The following is a 14,303-nucleotide window of genomic DNA, read 5'->3' as shown; positions in this document are numbered from 1 at the left end:
ATTAACTAAAATAACACGTGTACAAACCTGACGTGTCACACCGCTTTACAAACAGTAAACTCAATAGTCAACTCACCACTCCAGTTTCTGCTGCAGGACTATGAGCTGCTCCTTCAGTCTCTTCACCTCTTCTCTCCTGTTGTGGATCTGCTCATTGTTCTTGTGAAGGTATCTGTTCGCATACAGTAAACTTAGTTTACCACAACAAAAGTTTATTTGATTCCGATTCCCCACTTACAGTATCAACATTACAATGCAATACAATGCTCAGTCTAAGTGAATGCAGATAGTTGAAGTCAGAAGTTTACAAAAGCGTGGAGTGTTTCAACCACTCCACACATTTCTTGGCAAGTCGGTTATGAAATCTACTTTGTGCATGACATTTCTCTAACAATTGTTTACAGACAGATAATTCACTGTATCACAATTCCAGTGGGTCAGAAGTTTACATACACTTGACTGTGCCTTTAAACAGCTTGGGAAATTCCAGAAAATAATGTCATGGCTTTAGAAGCTTCTGATAGGCTAATTTACATCATTTGAGTCAATTGGAGGTGTACCTGTGGATGTATTTCAAGGCCTACCTTCAAACTCACTGCCTATTTGCTTGACATCATGGGAAAATGTAAATAAATCAGCCAAGACCTCAGAAAAAGAATTGTAGACCTCCACAAGTCTGGTTCATCCTTGGGAGCAATTTCCAAACGCCTGAAGGTACCACGTTCATCTGTACAAATAATAGTACGCAAGTATAAACACCATGGGACCACGTAGTTGTCATACCGCTCAGGAAGGAGACTTGTTCTGTCTCCTAGAGATGAACGTACTTTGGTGCGAAAAGTGCAAATCAATCCCAGAACAACAGCAAAGGACCTTGTGAAGATGCTGGAGGAAACAGGTACATACATATCTATATCCACAGTAAAACGATATATCGACATAACCTGAAAGGCCGCTCAGCAAGGAAGAAGCCAAAATCGCCATACAAAAAGCCAGACTCCGTTTTGCAACTGCACGTGGGGACAAAGATCATACTTTTTTTTTTTTTAAATGTCCTCTGCTCTGATGAAAAAAAATATAACTGTTTAGCCATAATGATCATCGTTATGTTTGGAGGAAAAAGGGAGAGGCTTGCAAGCTGAAGATCACCATCCCAACCGTGAAGCACGGGGGTGGCAGCCTCATGTTGTGGGGGTGCTTTGCTGCAGGAGGGACTGGTGCACTTCACAAAATAGATGGCATCATGAGGTAGGAAAATTATGTGGATATATTCTACACCTGCATTGCTTGCTGTTTGGGGTTTTAGGCTGGGTTTCTGTACAGCACTTTGAGATATCAGCTGATGTGAGAAGGGCTAAATAAATACATTTGATTTGATTTGATTGAAGCAACATCTCAAGACACAAGTCAGGAAGTTAAAGCTTGGTCACAAATGAGTCTTCCAAATAGACAATGACCCCAAGCATACTTTCAAAGTTGAGGCAAAAGGGCTTAAGGACAACAAAGTCAAGGTATTGGAGTGGCCATCACAAAGCCCTGACCTCAATCCCATAGAAAATGTGTGGGCAGAACTGAAAAACTGTGTGCGAGCAAGGAGGCCTACAAACCTGACTCAGTTACACCAGCTCTGTTAGGAGGAATGAGACAAAATTCACCCAACTTATTGTGGAAAGCTTGTGGAAGGCTACCTGAAACGTTTGACCCAAGTTTTAAATTGTTTAAGGCAATGCTACCATATACTAATTGAGTGTATGTAAACGTCTGACCCACTGGGAATGTGATGACATAAATAAAAAGCTGAAATAAATAATTCTCTAGTTTTATTCTGACATTTCAAATTCTTAAAATAAAGTGGTGACCCTAACTGACCAAAGACAGGGAATTTTTTACTAGGATTAAATGTTAGGAATTGTGAAAAACTGAGTTTAAATATATTTTGAGAAGTTGTATGTAAACTTCTGACTTCATTGATTATAAACTGGGTGATTCAAGCCCTGATTACTGACTGGCTGACAGCTATGGTATATCAGACCATGTACCACGGATATAACAAAACATGTATTTTTGCTGCTCTAATTACCATGGTCACCAGTTTATAATAGCAATAAGGCACCTCTGGGGGTTTTGGGACAGGATATTGCTAATATACCACAGCTAAGGGCTGTATCCAGGCATTCCACATTGTGTCATGTATAAGAACATCCCTTAGCCATGGTATTTTGGCCATATACCACATCTCCTCGGGCCTTATTGCTTAAATATAAACCATCACACTACCTCCACAGCAGAGACTGATCAACAACTACAGGAAGCATTTGGTTGGAGTCATTGCAGCTAAAGGTGGCACAAGCAGTTATTGCGAGTAAGGGGGCAATTACTTGTTCACACAGGAGCACTGGGTGTTGCATAACTTTGTAATAAATTAAATAAGTATGTAATTGTTGTGTTATTTGTTCACTTTGGTTCCCTTTATCTAAAATTAAGTTTTGGTTGAAAATCTGATAACATTCAGTATAAGAAATATGCAAAAGTAGAGAACATGTCAAAGGGGGCAAATACATACATATCCAGTGCTGTGAAAGTAAGTATAATATATATAAAAATATACATATTTTTTGTTTTTTTTTCAAATTAATATCAAACAGCTCACCTGTCCATATATATGATTTGTGGGAATTCCAGTTTCTTGTGAATCTTTTCTGGGCGTCCTAAAGACTGGTTGAACTCAAACCTGGACAGTTCAAAGGTCAACACTGGTGGTAACTTTGAAAACCACCTCTGGAACACAACAGAATTCACATTAACATTTCAATTTATATCTATATTACATTTACATTCAAATGTATTTGGCTTAACATTCACAACAACTTTCAGAGTAAACATAAAGCTAGGAGTTTGGTATGCTCACCTCGCTGCCAGACGAAATGGTTTGATCCAAATGTAGGGCTTCAATCTCCCCCTCTATCATGGCGCCTTCAAGACATTCATCCAAGTTGTTGAAACCATTCACTTGTAAGGGGTACTGGCCAAACTGCTCGATGTTGGATAAGGTCTTGCCTACACATTGTCAAACATCGATGTGAATTGACAGAAAAAAATTGCATAAGGGTCAGGAGTTTTTCTTCACCATGTGACCTCAGCAGGAAAAACTATGGCGCCTACTTAAAGGCTATATCAGATTACGACTAGTCATATAGGGTCATAGCCAAGTATGATATGATAGTGACTATGGTCATAGCCTAAAAACAAGCTTTTCCTGGTCATGTCAGGTGATCAGGAAATACTTGAGGCCCTACAGTATATATAACCACAATGAAATGTCCATTCTATACTTACCCGCATGAGTTCTCTCTGCCACAAATGTCCCATAGAACAGCTGAACCATTGGGTTTTCTTTTTTATCTTCCGGGCTGCTAAAGATAAGATCACTTTTATACCTTGAGCAATTCAATATCTGATTTCCTGTACTTCAAGACACAAATAATACTGGTATAGTAATAAGAATACTTATTATATGTTCAGTACTGGAATGTCAAATAGCTTAACAAATTACCATAGCTATGGTATCTTAGTTAGCTACAGGGGAGCACCTTTGGTTTTAGAAATTTGGGGGGACATAATATATACATATTACACACACACACACACACACACACACACACACAGAGTACCAGCCAAAAGTTTGAACACACCAACTCATTCAAGGGTTTTTCTACATTGTAAAATAACAGTGAAGACATCAAAACTATGAAATAACACATATGGAATCATGTAGTAAACCAAAAAGTGTTTTAAAAAATATCAAAATATATTTAAGATGAGATTTTTCAAAGTAGCCACCCTTTGCCTTGATGACAGCTTTGCACGCTCTTGGCATTCTCAACCAGCTTCACCTGGAAAGCTTTTCCAACTGTCTTAAAGTAGTTCCCACACATGCTGTGCACTTGTTGGCTGCTTTCCTTCACTCTGCGATCCAACTCATCCCAAACAATCTCAATTGGGTTGAGGTCGGGTGATTATGGAGGCCAGGTCATCTGATGCAGCACTCCATCACTCTCCTTCTTGGTCAAATAGCCCTTACACAGCCTGGAGGTGTTGGATCATTGTCCTGCTGAAAAACAAATTATAGTTCCACTAAGCGCAAACCAGATAGGCGTATCACTGCAGAATGTTGGGGTAGCAATGCTGATTAAGTGTGCCTGGAATTCTAAATAAATCACCTACAGTGTCACCAGGAAAGCATCCCCACACCATCACCCGTTCACCTACTCTGCGTCTCACAAAGACACAGCGGTTGGAACCAAAAATAAAATAAAATAAATCTGACCAAAGGACAGATTTCCACCGGTCTAATGTCCGTTGCTCATGTTTCTTGGCCCAAGCAAGTCTCTTCTTCTAATTGGTGTCCTTTAGTAGTGGTTTCTTTGCGGCAAGTCGACCATGAAGGCCTGACTCACACAGCTTCCTCTGAACAGTTGAGATGTTGAAATGTGTCTGTCTGTGAATAATATTAAAAACATTTTATGTTGCAATTCGACTTTAATGAACTATTGTCCTCTGAGCAGAGTTAACTCCGGGTCTTTCTTTCCTGTGGCGGTCCTCACGAGAGCCAGTTTCATCATAGCGCTTGATGGTTTTTGCGACTGCACTTGAAGATACATTCAAAGTTCTTGAAATGGTCCGGATTGACTGACCTTCATGTCTTAAAGTAATGATGGACTGTCATTTATCTTTGCTTATTTGAGCTCTTCTTGCCATAATCTGGACATGGTATTTTACCAAATAGGGCTATCTTCTGTATACCACCCCACCTTGTCACAACACAACTGATTGGCTCAAACGCATTAAGTAAAGCAATTCCACAAATTAACAAAACACACCTGTTCATTGAAATGAATGCGTTATTTCATTTCATTAATTTCTACAACGTAGAAAATAGTAAAAATAAAGAAAAACCCATGAATGAGTAGATGTGTCCAAACTTTTGACTGGTACTGTGTACACACACACACACACACACACACACACACACACACACAGTGGGGCAAAAATTGTGCAAGTTCTCCCACTTAAAAGATGAGAGGCCTGTAATTTTCATCATAGGTACACTTAGGTATCATATTGTAGGATTTTTAATGAATTTATTTGCAAATTATGGTGGAAAATAAGTATTTGGTCAACAACAAAAGTTTATCTCAATACTTTGTTATATACCCTTTGTTGGCAATGACAGAGGTCAAACGTTTTCTGTAAGTCTTCACACACTGTTGCTGGTATTTTGGCCCATTCCTCCATGCAGATCTCCTCTAGAGCAGTGATGTTTTGGGGCTCCCTCCAAAGATTTTCTATGGGGTTGATCTCTGGAGACTGGCTAGGCAGTCCTTGAATTGCTTCTTACGAAGCCACTCCATCGTTGCCCGGGCGGTGTGTTTGGGATCCTTGTCATGCTGAAAGACCCAGCCACGTTTCATCTTCAATGCCCTTGCTGATGGAAGGAGGTTTTCACTCAATCTCACGATACATGGCCCCCTTCATTCTTTCCTTTACACGGATCAGCCCCAAAGCATGATGTTTCCACCCCCATGCTTCACAGTAGGTATGGTGTTCTTTGGATGCAACTCAGCATTCTTTGTTCTCCAAACACGACGAGTCGAGTTTTTACCAGTTATATTTTGGTTTCCTCTGACCATATGACATTCTCCCAATCTTCTTCTGGATCATCCAAATGCTCTCTAGCAAACTTCAGACGGGCCTGGACATGGTACTGGCTTAAGCAGGGGGACACCTCTAGCACTGCAGGATTTGAGTCCCTGGCGGCGTAGTGTGTTACTGATGGTAGGCTTTGTTACTTTGGTCCCAGCTCTCTGCAGGTCATTCACTAGGCCCCCCCGTGTGGTTCTGGGATTTTTGCTCACCGTTCTTGTGATCATTTTGACCCCACGGGGTGAGATCTTGCGTGGAGCCCCAGATCGAGGGAGATTATCAGTGGTCTTGTATGTCTTCCATTTCCTAATAATTGCTCCCACAGTTGATTTCTTCAAACCAAGCTGCTTACCTAGATGCAGATTCAGTCTTCCCAGCTTGGTGCAGGTCTACAATTTTGTTTCTGGTGTCTTTTGACAGCTCTTTGGTCTTGGCCATAGTGGAGTTTGGAGTGTGACTGTTTGAGGTTGTGGACAGGTGTCTTTTATACTGATAAGTTCAAACAGGTGCCATTAATACAGGTAACGAGTGGAGGACAGAGGAGCCTCTTAAAGAAGAAGTTACAGGTCTGCGAGAGCCAGAAATCTTGCTTGTTTGTAGGTGACCAAATAATTATTTTCCACCATAATTTGCAAATAAATTCATTGAAAATCCTACAATGTGATTTTCTTTCTCATTTTGTCTGTCATAGTTGAAGTGTACCTATGATGAAAATTACAGGCCTCTCATCTTTTTAAGTGGGAGAACTTGCACAATTGGTGGCTGACTAAATACTTTTTTGCCCCACTGTGTATATATATATATATATATATATATATATATATAAATACAACTCATTAAAATAATACATGTCCTTGCACTGTCAACTGCGTTTACTTTCAGCAAACTTAACATGTGTAAATATTTGTATGAACATAACAAGATTCAACAACAGACATAAACTGAACAAGTTCCACAGGCATGTGACTGACAGAAATTGAATAATGTGTCCCTGAACAAAGGGGGGGTTCAAAATCAAAAGTAACAGGCAGTATCTGGTGTGGCCACCAGCTGCATTAAGTACTGCTGTGCATCTCCTCCTCATGGACTGCACCAGATTTGCCAGTTCTTGCTGTGAGATGTTACCACACTCTTCCTTTTAAAATCCAGTCTGATAAACACTCCAAACAGCCTACCCAACCGCTCGGAGGCGTATACATGTTCCTAAAGCACACAGGTGCCTCGTGTTGCATCACATTCCAATTATAAAACTGAGTGGGACAAAAAGTTAATTTCAGAATGTGGGGGTGATATCCCCCACCCTTCCCCAGTGAAATGTGCGCCCCTGGTTAGCTATGACAATAAATGTGTTGTCGTACAGAACTGACTGTTGGGATAAAATCCTTGACTTACTTTCCATTAGCAGCCAGCTGAAAGGCATCTTCAAGCCAGTCAAGGAGTTTGTGGGTGAACTCACTCACATCCTAGAATGAACACATCTGAAATGAACATATTTGTACGCAAAGCAGTTGATGTAAAGGGGTGGCCATGACCCTGGTGTGTGTGTGTGTGTGTGTGTGCATTGACAAGTGTGTATGCGCGTATACCTGTTGGACCTCAGTGTGTACCTGTTGGGCCTCACTGGATCGGAAAGCATCTCTCAAAAGCTCTACGGCAGCAGACGGGTCCACAAACCTGCGAGTGGAGCCCACCATGAGAGCAAAGAGACAGCGGAGCTCCTGCATGAAGGCTATGTTCCTCTTGTCCTGAGAACACATCAAATCAAATCAAATCAAATTTTATTTGTCACATACACATGGTTAGCAGATGTTAATGCGAGTGTAGCGAAATGCTTGTGCTTCTAGTTCCGACAATGCAGTAATAACAAGTAATCTAACTAACAATTCCAAAACTACTGTCTTGTACACAGTGTAAGGGGATAAAGAATATGTACATAAGGATATATGAATGAGTGATGGTACAGAGCAGCATAGGCAAGATACAGTAGATGGTATCGGGTACAGTATGTACAAATGAGATGAGTATGTAAACAAAGTGGCATAGTATAGTATAAAGTGGCTAGTGATACATGTATTACATAAGGATACCGTCGATGATATAGAGTACAGTATATACGTATGCGTATGAGATGAATAATGTAGGGTAAGTAACATTTATATAAGGTAGCATTGTTTAAAGTGGCTAGTGATATATTTACATCATTTCCCATCAATTCCCATTATTAAAGTGGCTGGAGTTGAGTCAGTGTCAGTGTGTTGGCAGCAGCCACTCAGTGTTAGTGGTGGCTGTTTAACAGTCTGATGGCCTTGAGATAGAAGCTGTTTTTCAGTCTCTCGGTCCCAGCTTTGATGCACCTGTACTGACCTCGCCTTCTGGATGATAGCGGGGTGAACAGGCAGTGGCTCGGGTGGTTGATGTCCTTGATGATCTTTATGGCCTTCCTGTGGCATCGGGTGGTGTAGGTGTCCTGGAGGGCAGGTAGTTTGCCCCCGGTGATGCGTTGTGCAGACCTCACTACCCTCTGGAGAGCCTTACGGTTGAGGGCGGTGCAGTTGCCATACCAGGCGGTGATACAGCCCGCCAGGATGCTCTCGATTGTGCATCTGTAGAAGTTTGTGAGTGCTTTTGGTGACAAGCCGAATTTCTTCAGCCTCCTGAGGTTGAAGAGGCGCTGCTGCGCCTTCTTCACGATGCTGTCTGTGTGAGTGGACCAATTCAGTTTGTCTGTGATGTGTATGCCGAGGAACTTAAAACTTGCTACCCTCTCCACTACTGTTCCATCGATGTGGATAGGGGGGTGTTCCCTCTGCTGTTTCCTGAAGTCCACAATCATCTCCTTAGTTTTGTTGAGGTTGAGTGTGAGGTTGTTTTCCTGACACCACACTCCGAGGGCCCTCACCTCCTCCCTGTAGGCCGTCTCATCGTTGTTGGTAATCAAGCCTACCACTGTTGTGTCGTCCGCAAACTTGATGATTGAGTTGGAGGCGTGCGTGGCCACGCAGTCGTGGGTGAACAGGGAGTACAGGAGAGGGCTCAGAACGCAACCTTGTGGGGCCCCAGTGTTGAGGATCAGCGGGGAGGAGATGTTGTTGCCTACCCTCACCACCTGGGGGCGGCCCGTCAGGAAGTCCAGTACCCAGTTGCACAGGGCGGGGTCGAGACCCAGGGTCTCGAGCTTGATGACGAGCTTGGAGGGTACTATGGTGTTGAATGCCGAGCTGTAGTCGATGAACAGCATTCTCACATAGGTATTCCTCTTGTCCAGATGGGTTAGGGCAGTGTGCAGTGTGGTTGAGATTGCATCGTCTGTGGACCTATTTGGGCGGTAAGCAAATTGGAGTGGGTCTAGGGTGTCAGGTAGGGTGGAGGTGATATGGTCCTTGACTAGTCTCTCAAAGCACTTCATGATGACGGATGTGAGTGCTACGGGGCGGTAGTCATTTAGCTCAGTTACCTTAGCTTGCATAAGTTAGGCTTCTCTTTCTTCACATAGCTGCACTGGAAAACTTGGGCAACACTTTACTGTTTTCAACAATATATGCAGAGGAGTCCATATAACTTTGTACTTACATTTAATAACTTTCATGAACCTTTCTTATAAACGTATATAAATTTTTTACAACATTTTATTATAACATGTAGCCTACACTGTTTATAAATGGTTTATCAATGCTTCTTCATGGAAGTTACTATTAAGTGTTAACCACTATCTTTATGCACAATGTATAATTTTGTAGTCTAGTTTCCCCTCTAACATCAGCCAGACATCCCCTGACTCTTCAGCCTCTGGGACCCAAAGGTCCAGTCTCTGTTCCTCAGGGCTCCTGGCTCTCCATTGGACACTCACCGAGTGGCTCTTACACTTCTCCAGGATTCGCTCAGACAGGCAGTAGTTAAGTACCAATCTGCGGAACACTGGCAGGTGGAACAGGGACTGAAATAAGAGACAAAGATGAGATAGAGTGACGGAAAGGTGACCTGTCTTTTCGTGTGTAAAAATGTCATTGTCGAGGATACTTATGGAGGTTTTAAACACACGAGAGTCACAGTTAAGCAAACAAAATAAAATGCCATTGAGATAACTGTATTGTATGAGACCGGGTGATGGTAATTTTCCTCTCATAACAAGACAAATAAATGAGATAATCTTCTCTTTATATTAGTGACAAGACTGGTGAGCCATAGTGAGTTTTATTGCTAACACAAAATAATGGAGCCTTTTGTGCAGTTTTGAAGAGACAACAATATACCCACGTTTTTGATTGCATTAGGCCTATGTGTCTTCAACTTTCTCGTTTCCCTGAAACTTAATTACAGATTATCACAATCTTACTGTAAAGCGTACCACACCAGATACCACAGAAATATGAGTACACAGCCACATGCAGTCATACAGTGAGTCTCAATCCAGATAACTACTTTCTATGGGTAAATTGTGATGGAAAGAGTCAAATAAAAGGAGGGATTTAAAATGGAACAACTTCAAATGACTTCTCAGCCACTCAAAATGTGTGCATGCATTGCTATCCCCTGATGATATTTCCTTTGGGTTTTTAGTGCTTTAAATCGATGTGGCGCATATCTTAACGAAATTAAGACAAATGAGCGTTCCCATTTGGCCTAATCTACCGATATAAACTAATTTCAGTCCAGGCGGCAGAGTTCATCACTTGCTCTATCATCACAACACTGCACTATTTAATTACCCTTACAGTCTATCAATATCAATGAAGGCTTGAATTTCAGCAGAGCCACCTGATAGGCCCAGCTAAATTTAGTGTGGAATGGACTCTTAATAGAATTATTGCACCAAGAAGCTTTTGTGTTTGGAAAGTAAAAACCCTTACCCCACCACTGCCCCTCATCTTTCCCCATCCTCCTGGTATTACCGACAACTCAATTTAACACAAATTTGGCTTGATTGTGTGGTAACAGGTTGAAAATAAATCTTCTCCCTCTGTTTGCCAGAAGTCGACATCGTTCAGCAAATTGGACGGAAAACATGTGTTTGGAGCCTTCTCGCCTAGTGGTAATATTTTGAACCGATTCACACCAGAAGTTTCGAAAGGTTTTGGAAAACTTAGAGAGGTTCTAAACATGGTCATCACATATACACCAATTATGAGGTGGTGCAGAAAGTCAAGGCCGTATTATAGAGACCAAAGGAGTCCAAGGGATTCTGCAGATTCTGCTAAATTCAAATACAACCTTTACTGTACGATATCAATCTTAGTAACAGCCAGGACCTGACTGGTGATACAACAGGTGGTCTTAAATGGCAAAGCATTAACAAGGTCCACAGTACAAACCCCAAATGTTATACTTATCTTTTTATCCTGTTCATATCACTGGCACAATTATCGTTTTCTGTGCATATTCTTTAATATTTTAAAGATCAAGCTCCAGAGCAGACACTTAATAACTGTGCATTAGTGTGTATATTGTGTGTACCTCACCTGTATGACAGCACTGAACCAGCAGGTGTTGCCCACATTGCGGATGCCCACGGGCCACTCCTCCTTACGGATCCAGTCTGCAGGGCTGCAGCTCTCTCCTTGGGCCTCGCAGCGCTTCCTCTTCACCCGTGCAGCGCTGTCCTCCACACTGGCCTCCAGTGCCCTGGAACACATCAAAACATGCCACTTATCAACTGTAGACAATGGTCTGATTGATAGTTTCACCTGGGTTGTGTTCATTAGGCACCAAATGGAGGAAAACTGACAAAAATTGGGGAGGGAATCCAATAAGAAAGGCACATTTTTGTTTTCTGTTTCAATTTTTTTCTGTTGCTTACTCTTATGAACAAGACCCTGGGTTTCCTTTTTTGTTGATGTTATCTATTTCTCATACTGTACTTCTGTGTTCACTTCAGATATTATAACCTTGTAATTCAGAGATGACTCTCAATTGGTTACTTCATTCCGCAAGAAAACAGCAAGCAAAGGGGAAATGGTGAGGTACTGGACGACTATACCTGTTGAGCTCTCTCTCCTCTGCCTGGGATTCTTGCAAGCTGAGCTCAATGGCTGTCTGAAGGTCATCTTTAGGAGGGGCACCTGAGGACAAACATTGGGAAACAAATGATCTTCTATGTTCATCACAAGACCCTCGGTATTTTGCTCCTTTCCTTAGACTTTCCTTCCCAACTTCCGGCCTACCTTTCTGGGCCCCCCAGACCTCCCTGTTGACATCTGTGTCTGGTGTGTCCTCAGTCCCCTGGCCCTCCTCTGGTGGCTGTGTGGTCAGCAGCCCAACAGCATGGCTAATGTCCCCCTGACTGGCCTGGTATCAGAGAGATAAGAGTAGGCATTACAATGTGTCCTTTCCAAGAACTCCCTGGCTTGGTGCTAGTCTGTTTCTGATTTTGATGATAACTCTGACAAAGGACAGAGCAGCTAAATCAGAGATAAACTGGCACCGAGGCAACTACCCCTAACCTTAAGTTTGACCTCTACGTGATAGAGTCCTTCTAAAGGATTTGTTCCGGGGACTAATTCCATGAAAGAGCCGTCTGACAAAAATGTCTGACAATATAATTTATTTAGCCTTTTTAAGTACGTAAGTCGCTGAGAACTCTTTTGCAACAACGACCTGAAATCTTCATCGCTCAAATGTACAATATGCAGGTCTTCCCTCCATCTATGCTCATTGACTAATGGTGTTGGCATGACATCATCTCACTGTTGCCTTCTTAGACACTACATCATTGGTCTCTGACATGGCCTACAGCTAATGTCATGTCAGAACACAATTAATCAAATACCAAATCAAGTAGACATGTGGTAATAAAAATATTTGTTCCCTAAGTGTCTTCAGGACCTACCTTGAAGTCCTCTCATAGTGTCATTGAGACAGTCCAATCATTTAGCTGAGAAATGGTTTGGGTATACGGTAGGCCTGGACCACCAAGAAGATATCAATAAACTTTGAGAGGGCTTAGGTTACTGTCTATCTAGCCATGTTATACAGATTAAGCAGGCAGAACCGAAGCCTATCTGCCGGTCTGTCCACAGTGTTTGGTACTCACGTTTAGGGCCCTGAGGAGGATCTGTGGGTCTTGGATGCCAGTGATCTCCCTCAGCTGGTTGATCAGCATCAGGCTCTGAGGAGCAAAACATGCCAATGAAGAACAAAAGGCTTTCCATTAACCTGTTGCTTGGGTGAAAATAGTCTCTACAACGAAGGTATGCAATTATTCATATGACCTTCTTGGCAAGATTGGAAAGAGTACACGTTCTAGATGTTATTTTTCCAGTCCTTTACTTTAAATCGATTAGCGTGACAGAGTATTGCTGAGTAATAATTACTTAGATTAGCTTTGGAGCCCATTTATTACAATTAGATTTTTTTCTCTCCGGGGCTAGGTTGACCAGGCTGGTCTCATAGATTAGACGTAAAATAGTAAATCTGGTACACTCAAATAAGTATGATATGTTATGTTTGGTATGGTTACATAAGATAGAAGGTTACTTAAGGCAAAAGCAAAAATCAGGGTGGTTGATCGGGTATATAACGCAAACGTCTAGCAACCCAAAGGTTGAGTGTTCGAATCTCATCATGGACAACTTTAGCATTTTAGCTAATTATCTACTTTGCAACAACATAGCATGTTAGCTAACCCGTCCCCTAACTTTAACCCTTTAACCTATGTGGAAGGACCACCAGAGGGCAGACTGGTCCCACAGATAGTAGCCCAGCCCGGCATGTGAGTCAAGGTGATCAGAGGCAATTAAGCACAGCTGACGGCACTAATGACTTATTCTCTTTCTCCTACAAGAGAGAGGAGGGAACAGACTAGAGGAAGAAAAGTGTTTGCTTCTACAAAGGAGAGGATATTGAACAGTTGAAGTCGGAAGTTTACATACACCTCAGCCAAATACATTTCAACTAAGTTTTTCACAATTCCTGACATAGGATCACCACTTTATTTTAAGAATGTGAAATGTCAGAATAATGGTAGAGAGAATGATATATTTCAGCTTTTATTTATTTCATCACATTCCCAGTGGGTCAGAAATGTACATACACTCAATTAGTATTTGGTAGCATTGCCATTAAATTGTTTAACTTGGGTCAAACGTTTCAGGTAGCCTTCCACAAGCTTTCCACAATAATTTGGGTGAATTTTGGCCCATTCCTCCTGACAGAGCTTGTGTAACTGAGTCAGGTTTGTCGGCCTCCTTGCTCGCACACAGTTTTTCAGTTCTGCCCACACATTTTCTATGGGATTGAGGTCAAGGCTTTGTGATGGCTACTCCAATACCTTGACTTTGTTGTCCTTAAGCCCTTTTGCCTCAACTTTGGAAGTATGCTTGGGGTCATTGTTCATTTGGAAGACTCATTTGCGACCAAGCTTTCAATTCCTGACTGACGTCTTGAGATGTTGCTTCAATATATCCACATAATTTTCCTACCACATGATGCCATCTATTTCGTGAAGTGCACCAGTCCCTCCTGCAGCAAAGCCCCCCCACAACATGATGCTGCCAGCCCCGTGCTTCATGGTTGGGATGGTGTTCTTCGGATTGCAAGCCTCCCCCTTTTTCCTCCAAACATAACGATGGTCATTATGGCCAAAACAGTTCTATTTGTGTTTCATC

The 14,303-nt window shown here is 42.0% G+C and overlaps 1 protein-coding gene across 8 annotated transcripts in view; it reads right to left on the bottom strand.

The window, feature by feature from the left end:
- Positions 1-14,303, bottom strand: part of LOC139418160 (ubiquitin carboxyl-terminal hydrolase 28-like) — a 33,287-nt gene that overhangs the window by 16,923 nt on the left and 2,061 nt on the right. For 2 of the 8 annotated variants that reach the window (XM_071167403.1, XM_071167402.1), the window contains exons 2-12: positions 12,731-12,805; positions 11,862-11,985; positions 11,678-11,759; positions 11,160-11,322; positions 9,551-9,637; positions 7,290-7,448; positions 7,096-7,166; positions 3,337-3,413; positions 2,909-3,057; positions 2,651-2,778; positions 77-172 (exon numbers count right to left, since the gene is read on the bottom strand). In XM_071167403.1, coding sequence (XP_071023504.1) covers positions 77-172; positions 2,651-2,778; positions 2,909-3,057; positions 3,337-3,413; positions 7,096-7,166; positions 7,290-7,448; positions 9,551-9,637; positions 11,160-11,322; positions 11,678-11,759; positions 11,862-11,985; positions 12,731-12,805 — 1,211 coding nt within the window. The remainder of the gene's footprint in view (positions 1-76; positions 173-2,650; positions 2,779-2,908; positions 3,058-3,336; positions 3,414-7,095; positions 7,167-7,289; positions 7,449-9,550; positions 9,638-11,159; positions 11,323-11,677; positions 11,760-11,861; positions 11,986-12,730; positions 12,806-14,303) is intronic. The other 6 variants (XM_071167407.1, XM_071167408.1, XM_071167410.1 and 3 more) reach the window with 3 other exon arrangements.

The sequence above is a fragment of the Oncorhynchus clarkii genome, chromosome 10, assembly GCF_045791955.1.
Source record: "Oncorhynchus clarkii lewisi isolate Uvic-CL-2024 chromosome 10, UVic_Ocla_1.0, whole genome shotgun sequence".
Classification (NCBI taxonomy): domain Eukaryota; kingdom Metazoa; phylum Chordata; class Actinopteri; order Salmoniformes; family Salmonidae; genus Oncorhynchus; species Oncorhynchus clarkii.
The sequence above is the reverse complement of the archived record's forward strand: the minus strand, read 5'-3'. Positions and strand labels throughout refer to the sequence as shown.